The 12,049-nt window shown below is 31.0% G+C and overlaps 1 protein-coding gene across 1 annotated transcript; it reads right to left on the reverse strand.

The window, feature by feature from the left end:
* Positions 1-1,601: 1,601 nt before the first annotated feature.
* LOC129893995 (probable inactive receptor kinase At2g26730) lies at positions 1,602-3,773 on the reverse strand. Its single transcript, XM_055969472.1, has 2 exons — positions 2,498-3,773; positions 1,602-2,191 (listed from the first exon to the last, which is right to left on the reverse strand). The coding sequence occupies exons 1-2, from the start codon at positions 3,771-3,773 to the stop codon at positions 1,602-1,604; spliced, it is 1,866 nt and encodes a 621-aa protein (XP_055825447.1).
* Between the last annotated feature and the right edge of the window lie 8,276 nt (positions 3,774-12,049).

A 12,049-nucleotide genomic window follows, 5' to 3' on the forward strand; every position in this document is an offset into this window, starting at 1 on the left:
TGGAGGATCAGACTTTACTGTTAAATGTTATGTTGATTTAGATTATGCAGGTGATCTTGATAAAAGCAAGTCCACCACAGGTTATGTGTTTACTCTTGTTGGAGGAGCTGTAAGCTGGGTTTCAAAATTGTAATCTACTGTGGCTACATCTACGACGGAAGTAGAATATGTCGCAGCTACACAAGCTAGCAAAGAGGCAATATGGATGCAGATGTTAATGGAGGAACTGGGCACAAACAAGAGAAGGTTGCTCTATTTTGTGACAGTCAGAGCGATTTGCATCCTGCAAAAAATCTGACATTTCATTCAAGGACAAAGCACATACGAATTCAGTATCACTTTGTTCGTAAGAAGGTTGAAGAAGGCAGTGTGGATATTCAGAAAATTCACACTAATGACAACTTAGCAGATATGTTTACGAAGGCGATCAACAGTAACAAGTTTATATGGTGTTGATCTTCTATTGGCCTAGCAGAAATATAACATTACAGTAGTTGGGTAGAAAGGATGATGTGAAGACTTAATTGATTCTCAATTAAATCTTCAAGTGGGAGAATGCAGAAAAAGAAAGTCAAAAAAGGGAGGAAGTGCAGAAAAAGAAAAATCGAAAAGAAAGAAAGTCAAAAATGGACAAAAGGTAGGTAGGCATAACATCTTTTTTTATGCCAGCAACCTTCCTTCTTTACACGTTTTGAAAACGCGTATACGCATTTTCTTTCTCCTATAAATAGAGGGTCTGTTGCCCTCATTTAGATCATCCCAGAAAGAGAGAGTAAGAATACAAAGAGAGTTATACACCAAGATAAATATTTTAGTCTTGAGTGTTCTCTTTAGTAGTTGTTACTTTTACAAGAGAGAAGTGTTAATTGTTGTTTTTTCCTTGTATTTGAGAGCAGTGTACTCCATATTTTAATAGTGAGATCCTTCTACCCCGTGGTTTTTTCCCTCTATCTGTTTAAGGGATTTCCACGTAAAATTTTCATGTTCAATTTATTTTCATATTTATTGTCATATTAAACTTTAGTTGTGGTGCTTCCTCCCCCAACATTTGCTATGCCATGTGGCATGGGAGGGGTATATTTAAGCTTAGTTCGTCAAGTTAAGGGGTGTTCTTAAGACTGTCAATAGTTTAGGGACGAAACCAATAATCCGCGCCAAGTTTGGAATTGTTTTTGATACTTCTCTCAATGTGTAATTGTAGTGGACACCTGTTAAACTTAATGTAAATAACTAGTGTTAAAATATATTACTGATGTGCTATTGGAAGCCAAAAATCTTTCAAGTTTTGAAAGGATGTAGACTCCATGAATTGAGCTTCTTCTACAACTTTGATAAAATCCTAATTGAAAAAGCATTTTATAACAAATGATGAGAGTTTTCAAAGCTAAGGATCTCTATATTGAACTCATTGACCTCATCATTTATCAGGTCAATCGAATCGTCTCATGTCATCCTGAATAAACACAAGAAAGCAAAAGAACCTTTCTTCTTAACAATTCACCAGAGTCCAAATCATATGATAGAGAATTTCTCCAAACAAGAAAAGTATAAATAAGGAATTTAGTATCCAGGCCTTTGGGTTGGAGCCTGTGTTTGATTTGTTAAACCTCACTGCTGAGTACGGACACGGATTTCTCTTCATCTTCCTTAATGGAATTGATGATGAAAGCAACTTCCTTTATGTTGGGCCTTGCATCTGGTGATGTATTTATGCATTTGAGGGCTACATGTAACAGACTGATCATTCTTTCTTCATTTGCACCATTTGTAATAAGGGACTTATCGAAAACTTCACCTGTCCATTCCTCTCTAACCACTGAATTTACCCACCTAGCCAAATCATATCCACTAGCCTGAACAGGCTTCCCTGTGAGCAATTCAAGAAGAATCACTCCAAAACTATAAACATCCATCTTGAAGGCGTTGCGTGCAGTAATTGCAACCGAATCATCTTCTCTGATGCTATGATCACTTTGAGCAACAAATGACTGGTCTTGATTGTTGGGCATTTGACCATACTCACTGATACAGGCCTCCATGTCTTCGTTCAGCAGAATATTGGTAGATTTCATGTTTCCATGAGGAATATCGTCATGATGAAGGCCTTCATGCATAAAAGCTAAGGCTTCTGCAACACTGACTGCAATAGCTAATCTGTTCGCCCACTCGATAACTTGGCTGCCCTGAGATGCTGAAATGAACAGTTATGCATTAACTTTACCTTTCCATATTCATCTTCAAGTATAATATACAAACTTGTTACTACTTGATTGTTTTTAAGAGTTCAAGTTCTATTTACTAACGGCGTAAAACGGTAAAAGATACTGATCCAATCAGATCACTTATATGGTAGTTAATTATAGGTAATTGACTTGCGCTAATAGGTTAAACTATAGTAATCAGATTACTCTTGTATCATTCTATGGCTTGGAATTCAAGTGAGAATTGATTTATTAGAAGGGAGGATAATTAAGTTTGCGCGAATAATAAAACTTACAATGGAGATGCTTGAATAGACTGCCATTCTGCTGGTACTTGTAAACTGTTAGCTTCTCTTGTTTGGAACTATAGAAGGCAACAAGGGGCAACACATGAGGATGCTTCATTCTATTTATTCTCTGCATCCTCTTCTTGAAATCGTCTTTCGAAATATTCCAACCACTGATCCGCTTTACTACCAATGTTACTCCATCAACATTGACCTTGTAAACACTTCCATGTTTTCCTTTCCCAATCAATTCAGCTGGAGCTCGAAGCAAATCCTCAAATCTCAATTTATTAGCCAGAGGACTTGAAAGGATTTCAAATGAAGCTGAAACCATGGAGTTTTCGGAAGATGTTATTGAATATTCTGACCTGTTTTTAGGAGTCTTTGATTCACCAGCAGAGCTAATAGCCTTGTTCTGATCCTTTGGAGTACTATTGCTCTTTTTCTTCCTTATGCACTTAAATAGCTTCCATACAAGTAGAAGTATGATAATCACCCCAAGAATAACATAGCCAAGATAGATAAAGAATGTGACTTTTTTCTTCTTAGCAACTGTATGAGGAGGTGGCGATGGCAAGGGTGGACATGTTCTTGACAATATCAGTCCACATAATCCGGGATTACCCGAAAAACTGCTGGAACTAAAGTGGCCCTTGACATCAGGAACTGGACCAGTTAAATTATTGTAGGAGACATTGAATTCTACAAGATTGGAAAACTCAAATTCAGGTATCTGCCCTGTTAGCTGATTTCTTTCAGCCAAAAAAGTTAACAACCCTGAGATTCTTGACATATCCGGTATCTGTCCCGAGAAGGCATTATCTGAAATAACAAACCTTTTCAAATTGCTCAACCGTGAAAGAGAGCTTGGTAAATTGCTTGATAATTTGTTGCCACGCAGATATAAATGTGTGAGACGCCTGCAGTTTGATATTTCTTGTGGTAAACTTCCAATAATTTCGTTCTCATTCAAGCTCAGTACAGAAAGGGAAGTAGCCTCACAGACAAAAGCAGCATCAAGAATTCCAGTGAGATTCTTCTGATCAAGAACGATTTTTTTCACGTGTTGCTTTCTTGAATCACAAGTTATGCCTTCCCATTTGTTGGTACATGGATCAGATGATAAATTCCATCCAAAGTTCACTTCTTTTGAGATGTTCCCAAGTGAAATCTTGTTTATAAACATGACTAATGCTTGCCTCACTTCCAGAGTCTCTGAACCTGCAAGTACTAGCAACATTTGAAAGATTATACTCAAGATTACCCATCTTGTAATCGGAATCATTGCTGGCGTGAAGAAGTTGAAATCTCTTTAACGGTCTGCTTCTTCACCGCATAAATTCATAAAGTTATTGATAATTGGCTATATGCAACAAGCAGAACAGATGCTAACAAAGTAGTGTGATTTATGAATAAAGTATAGCTAAAGCTAAAACGGCCAATCGGCTCATTATTGCTAAGGCAAGGTCAATGTAATGCAGAACAAAAAACACAGATGATTTAACAAAAAATGGTGACTGAAGGAGAAAAAGTGATTAAAATATTGAAGGACGGCAAAACTGTCAAACATTTGCATGATTTCTCCTTCTAAGTTAGTTTCTGATTGGATATACTGGTAGAGAGATATTAAGAATATTCCAAATGGTCCTTTTTTATACATCACTCTAAAATTCCAAAGCTACATTATCCTATGATTTTCAGAAGAACAATGTATATAAAATGCTATGTTGCCTACAACATTAAAAAAAAAAAAGGGAAAAGGGTTAAATATATCCCTGTATTATTGAAAATAGTTTAAATATACCCTTCATTATACTTTCGAGCTAAATATGCCCCTCCTGTTATATTTTCGATTCAAATATACCCTCTCATTATACTTTGGTATAAATTTGCCCTTAATTTTAACGGAAATAACACTTGAAAAGCTCAAAATTAAATAGTTCATTCCCAATTTCAAATATCTGAATTTTTTAGGAATAAATAAAATTTTCAAGTACTAATTTAAGTTTTTTTTCGTAGATATGACAATACAAAATGCATTGCATAATTTTAAGTACTAATACATGAAATTTCTAAATAACTAATACATGAAATTTCTAAATACTAATATGAGTCTTTTTTTCTTATAAAATGATAAGTCAGAAAATGCTACAAAATATCATTTTGTAAGAAAAAAGAACTCAAATTAGTACTTAGAAATTTCATGTATTAGTATTGTATTGTCATTTCTAAGAAAAAAACTCAAATTAATACATGAAAATTTTATTTATTCCTAAAAAAATTAAATATTTAAAATTAGGAATGAGTTATTTAATTTTGAGTTTTTCAAGTGTTCTTCCGTTAAAATTAAGGGCGGATTTGTACCAAAGTATAATGAGAGGGGTATATTTGAATCGAAGGTATAACAGGAAGGATATATTTAATCCGAAAGTATAACGAATAGTATATTTAAACTATTTTCAATAATAATTTGACCCTTTTTAAAAAAAAAATGGGATAAGCTACACTAATAAGATAGAAGACAAATATATACTAATACTAATGAAAAGCCAGTATTTTTGCCCTTTTTTTGGTTACAAGGAAAAATGTCATCCCCTCAGCTAAAGCAGCTCCAGGCTTTTACATCATCTATATCTACGGTTCAATAATCTAGATTCTACTGTTCAAAACTTCTTGTTGATTTAGACACTCATATGCGAGGGCGGTTTCAACGTTAAATATACAAATACAGTAGATGTTTGACTCTCGTACTCCAAATTAAGCCCAAACAAATTGAAAGGACGTAGCATTTTAAAGTATTCAATCACGGCTAATAGAACTACGAATCCATATTTTGGGTTGATTGATAATCCCAAATTGTGAAACAGGGTATACTACCGGTATATATAAGAAAAAACAGAGAATTTTTGAATCATAACATTCAAACATCCATTTACAGAGAAGTTTTTTTTTTTTTTTTTTTTGTAATCATAATATTCAAACATCCATTGTATATGAAGAAGAAGAAGAAGAAAATAACAAGTAGATCTTCAGTAAAGCTAGTTTTGAATTACAACATAAAAGTGATTAATGCATGTCCTAAGAGTACAAAAAAGAATGATCATAATTAATAAGAAAAGAAACTCCAACTAACCCTCAAAAGCAAAATTAATAGGCTATATTCTAAGATTTTCGGTTCAGCAATACTTTATCCCCTATGGAAGTTACATCTGCCTATCCCAAAAACCCAAAAAAGGGATAAAAGGTTCAATCAAGAGGAGAAATTAAATAATTTTAAAATTGGCTTTATGATGGTGTGTTGATGGAAAGAACAAGAGCTTGCAAGGCATGAATTTGCAGTCTTAAATGCATGATGTATTTTGCAGTTTGGAGGAGCAATTGATGAGAAGGCAATTGGCTAGCGCCTGGGACTAGCCTCTGCAGCTTCACCACTTTGTCTTGTTGGTGTTGAAGATCAATATTATTATCATTGAAAACATAGCCCATTCTTGATCTCCTCTTCTTCCCCCTTGTGGTTTGTGTTGTTTTCATGACTACCTTTTCTTGACCACCTAATCTTTTTTTGGAACCCATCTTGATGTGGAGCAATTGCTTTTAATTGGTTCATGCAAACTCAAAGAAACAGCTATATATAGACACAAAAAGTGCTTTAGTGAAGCAGAGAAGCTGGCACAACATGTCTAAATTCATGGTGCATGTAATAAACTCTTGCATGTGATGGCTTTGGTGTGACACTTAGGTCGACTCATGTCATATGTCTGGCCTATACTTTAACAGCAACATCTTTTCATTTGTTTTGTACTCTAAATAAATAAATCTTCTTTTATATCATCAAACAAGTTAAGTTAATCTATAACATAAAACTCTATTAAGAATGTGGTGTAGTGAATCAGATTGTTTTTCCTTAATCACAACTATTGGATTTGAGTTGTGTATGAAATTCTTTTTGATAGGGAGCCCTTCCCTCCAACTAGGGCCTACGCATCGCTAATCTGAATTAATCGAACTCCAATACAGATACTGCACCGAATAGAGAACCAAAAAAAATCTATGACAAATAACTCTTAATTACAACAAACATAAAAAAAATCTATGACAAATAACTCTTAATTACAACAAACATGATATCATGATAATATGATAATACCATTACCATTTAATTGAATTACAATTTTACGTTATCAGTATGGTAGTGTTTAAATAAAAGATGAGTGGTGGTTTGAACTTTATGGACAATTATTTGTGTACTCCTGTGTCCAACTAAGGCTTTTATCAATCTCTATCTTCAAGTTGAAGTAGTAGATAATGAATACCCCATATCTGTAGATAGGAGAATGTGTGATGTCATGTGAGGAACAGATAATGTGGGGAAGCAATTAAAGATTGGGGCTTGTGGAGATCAAGTGGCATTTCTGCGCTGCGGGATTTTGCTGGCGGTGACGCGTCACATGCCTTGACAGCTCTCTCAAGCTGAGCAACTCATGCCCACCACCACATTAATTTTGATTTATTCTCACCATCCATAAACTACAATTAACTGAAAGAAAAAAAATTATTCACTTTGACAGCTTAAGTTTCTAATAAACCGCGGTTTACACAACATTTGAAATTAAAATTTGAAAAGAAGTTGTGTGGAAGCTGAACTTATGTTACAATAGTTGTATGTTGTTTCTTTAGAACAAATGTGAAAAATGAGAATTGTTTTAGTTTGCCAAGAAAAAAAATGAATGAAATGAGATGTTATGATCCTAATGTCAAAAAGTCCCACATCGATTAAATAGAGTGCTAAATGGGAAGCTGATGTGGGCTTATATAATCATAGCTAGCTTTTAGGGTGTGGTTCTCCGTGAATTTTATCATGAGAATTTCTTAATTTGTTTAATATATATCTTGTTTGTTCTTGCAAGAATTTTATGGAGTACCAACCTACGTACGAGAAAAAATATTTCTTTTTATGACGACTAAAATTACTTATTTTGATTTTCCCCACTTTGAGTGTAGTTTGAACGATTGATTTTATAGCCGTAAGTCTTAACTGGTGATTGTTTTCCTCTGGATTATGAAGCTTGGTTCTAATAATAACTGTCAATCGAACAGGCCTAAACTTCAATTGGGCTGGGCTTTATTTTAATTTTGAATTGTTGTTGTTATTTCATGAAAAAAATACTTGATTGGGTGCTTTTTAAAAATTAATTATCAATTTTAGCGATATTTTTTATTTATTACTATTTATAGCAATATATAACAATACTATGATAAATCTACACTTGTATTAAAAGTGAATTATACATACAATATAAATGTATTATAAGTGTTTTAAAATATATATTATGTTTGTGTAGTAAGAAACTAACATAATATATTATAAATCTATTAAAATATGTGATAAATGTATTATCCATCTATAAAACTTGTATTATATATGTTTTATAAATAGTTCTCTGCAATATGTATTAAAATTGTATTATAAGTGTTTTAAAATATATATTATGTTTGTGTAGTAAGAAACTAACACAATATATTATAAATCTATTAAAATATGTGATAAATGTATTATCCATCTATAAAACTTGTATTATATATGTTTTATAAATAGTTCTCTGCAATATGTATTAAAATTGTATTATAAATATATTATAAGTGTTGACTGAAAAAAAATATTTATTGCTATAAATAATAAATATTTTCTTAATATTATATATTTTTGTAAGTTTCCTTTATTTCATCGGGTTGGTCTTGGAAAATGATCCTATCAGATTATTAGGCCGGAAAGATCCAATAAGTATGATTGCATGTCATCTTACAAAAAGTATGCAGGGGCTATGCCGTCTCTTCGGTATTCACTTTTCCATTCGACTAATTTGGATCGGATCGAATTATTTTATAAAAAAGTTATCTAAATACATAATTTATTTTATTATATTTTTTAAAAATTTTCTATTATTTGAAAAATTATAAAAAATTCTACTATTTCTTATTCTCTGATACATTACTGTACGCGATATATCGGACGATTACATTATTTACTTTATTTATCAGGATATCGAATATGTCACTTTACGCGATGTATCAGAATGTACGTAATGTATTCGGATTCCACCAAAAGAAGAGATTTCGATAATTTTTTAAAGAGTGAGTATAGAGTGTAATTGGAAAAAATCACTATGTGATTTAAGTAAAATTTACTATTTTTATTTTGAGTGTAAATAATTTCATGCCAAAAACGACTTTATTGACCCAAGGCTTGAATCCGAAGTTTCAAATTAAAAATTGAGGATTACTTATTAAATCCTTTAGTTTATGATTGTCAGATTCTTCATTTCCCCTAAACAATATTTGATAAAATAAAATATTAAACAATGTGATAAAGTTTAAATTTAAAAGTTGTCTAACGATTTAAGCTAATTCATGGAATGTTTATCTTTACAATATAGTCACAAATTGGTTAGTTGATTTACAAGCTAAGCATCTTGTCAAAATAATAATAATCTAGAAGCTAAGTATAATAACAGATCATTATTTGATTTACATGTTTCATTTACGGAATGTGGCCTAACTTATATTACATAAAGTTAACATCACTTTTAGTCTTTTAGCACCTTTTTTCATATTTGAGCATCATTAATGAAGCCTACTTTTATCATTTTGCTTAATCTTTACTTATGGCACCTCTCACCAACTTAAAAGCGCTCAATAATTTTCCTTTGCCAAGAGATTACCTTTTTCTTAACCAAAGTAGAGGACCAAGCAATAATAACTAGCGCAATACTAATTAGTTGGCGGGATTAAGGAAAATTAGCCCTCAAATCAATGTAAATAGACACTCGACCACTCTAAAACAACAATCATGTAGTTTGGTTAATTATTTGATAGCTTTAATTTGTTCTTTCGCCTTCACAAAAAAGAGAGATTTCACTTATTTTTAAAGATTGATTAATTGTATAAAACTTAAACATTGACAATATCAAACAAACTTTATTATAAGCTAGGCAAGAATTCATGTATTATCTTATACAGAAAATAAAATGTATCATATTTTTAGTAAGGAATAACAGTATTTAAAGATAAAATTTTTCTAGAAGAAAATAATTCTTAGGTAATATTTTGTGTATCAATATTCATCAGATAACAATTCATACATGACTTTTGACAGCATAACAATTTCTTAATTATTATTTATTGAATAAAATAATGACCCCTTAATTTTTAAAAAAGAACACCAATTTAAACAAACATTTCGCTAGCCTTCCACTCATCTTGTCCCAATACAAACTTACATTAGTAAACTTAATAATTAACGATTTTTTTATGCAAAATATTCTTACTTATTTTCAAATTAATCTTTCAAAGATATCTCAAGATTTTATGGGGGAAAGTGGTCCTAAATGGATGAGCCAATTTCTCCAAAACTGTAAATAGCAGTAATAGTTATAGTGGTCCCACCAGCAAACGCATTCACTAGAAACTTGTGACACTTCACCGCAATATGCATGTGCTCGTCTTTGTTTTTGTGCAAATATGTACTAAACCATTTTCTGTTTTTAGTACAATTAGTGCATCAAAATATAATTTATTCAAATTTGAATGGGTTATTAAGTTACTTATTTGGTAGCTTCGTGCATTTCCAGCCAGCCTATTAAAAGTTGAGTTGTTACATAGTCTAAATTAACTCATGAGAAATCTTGTTAAATATTTTTAATTTAAAATTATATAAAAACAAATAAAATGATTGAAACTCGGTACTTTTGGACGAATTAATAACCTGTTTATTTATTAACACAATCTATTTTGAGCTAACTAGATTTAGAGCAATCCCGCACATTAAAATTTAGGTTGGTATGTAGCCCAAATTAACTCATGAGAAATCTTGTCAAATACTTTTGATTTTTAATTTTTTTTAATGTATTATATATAAAAATAATAAATAAAATAATAATTTTTTAAATGGATCAATAACTCATTTGTTTATTAACTTAATTTATTTGACTACCTCAAATTCAATTTTTATTGGACACCTCTATATTTAGAGTACCTTCATTCACGTGTTCTTTGTTTCTTGCTTTCTCTTATGTCTCTTTCTAGCTTTTCATCTTTCTTTTTTCTTTTTGGGTCATGAATTGTTCCTTCAAACACAAGGATATAGTGGGATTGTACGTCTTATCACTAATTTCCACATTTGCCCTTAGAAGGGATTGAAAATGGAGAATATAATATCTTAGGGAGAAATTACGCGAAATGACAAATATTTAATGATTGATATGTACTTAGGTTATAATTTTGATTAATTATTAAATGCGGCAACAATTTAATCATTTTTGTTGTATAATTTGTATAATTCGATTCCTAATTATATAAATTCAGAATTTATATATGCTTTTCTTAACTATTTGTATACGATTTGTTGATACATTTGATTTGTATAAGTTATGAAAAAGTCATAATTGTATAAATTCAGAATTTATTTATAATTATCATGTTTGTATATGATTTGTTGATACATTTGATCTATATAAGTTTTGAAAAATTCTTAAATGTATAAATATAAAATTTGCATATACTTACATTGTCTATATATTGGCAAGCGAAATATACAAATGGAAGCCTGAAAAATTCCTAAATATATAAATACATAATTTGTATATATTTACTCTGTTTATATATTAACAAACGAAATATATAAACGAAAATACTCATAGCAAATGAAATTATAGTTATGGAGCGTATTAGTCAAACTATAGCTAAAAAATATAATTAAAACACTTGTAATAACTGGTGAAATTTCCTCAAATTGAAAACAATTACATAAATAGAAAATAGAATTGTCAGTCTCATTACTGCTATACATTTAATCTCAACTACTGGAATGATTGCCTATAAATTTAGGGCAATAAAAAAGCAAAGTGTGATGATCCGCTACTTGATCTTGAAGAAGAATTCGTGAGTAATTTGTCAAGTGCCACACGAAGGTCTTAATTAAAGTCTAAATTCGTAAAATAAGGGAGTCTAACTACCATAAACGCAATAAAACAAAGTCTAACAACCTAACTCGATGCTCTTTAAATCACCCATTGAACTCAAAAGCATTATTTTTTTATTTTTTTTAAAAAACTTTGGTTGTTGCATGGAAGCTACCACCATCTTAAGAGATATAGAAAGAAAAAACATAAAAGTTGAATGCGAGACATCGTGAATTCACTTTCTTAACCACTGGCTACATTCTTGGCTGCAATTTTAAAATATACTACAAATTATGCAATAAATCAATAAAGCTATGCATATAAGTAAATAATATTATTTAACTAATATACGTTGATGATATACTGCTTAAATAGTCTTTTTAAACTTGCATACACATTATTTTTTTCAAACTTATTTATAGAACTACACTGAATAATAAGTATATTAATGTTGTACTTTATTAATATAATTTTTTTTACCAGTTTCAACATGTCATTTGTCATTTTCTTAGGTTACCAACACATACTTGCTATAAAACCTATGTGTAATTGACATTTAAATGTAATAAATGATGGGATTGTCTCCACCTTTAATCATAAGTTT

The sequence above is a fragment of the Solanum dulcamara genome, chromosome 7, assembly GCF_947179165.1.
Source record: "Solanum dulcamara chromosome 7, daSolDulc1.2, whole genome shotgun sequence".
NCBI lineage: Eukaryota > Viridiplantae > Streptophyta > Magnoliopsida > Solanales > Solanaceae > Solanum > Solanum dulcamara.

Bases quoted from the DNA above. Each gene is read 5' to 3' on its own strand.
- LOC129893995 (XM_055969472.1), bottom strand. From the start codon at position 3,773: ATGATTCCGATTACAAGATGGGTAATCTTGAGTATAATCTTTCAAATG. The intron at 2,192-2,497 runs GTAAGTTTTATT...TGTTCATTTCAG, and splicing joins TCTATTCAAGCATCTCCATT to CATCTCAGGGCAGCCAAGTT.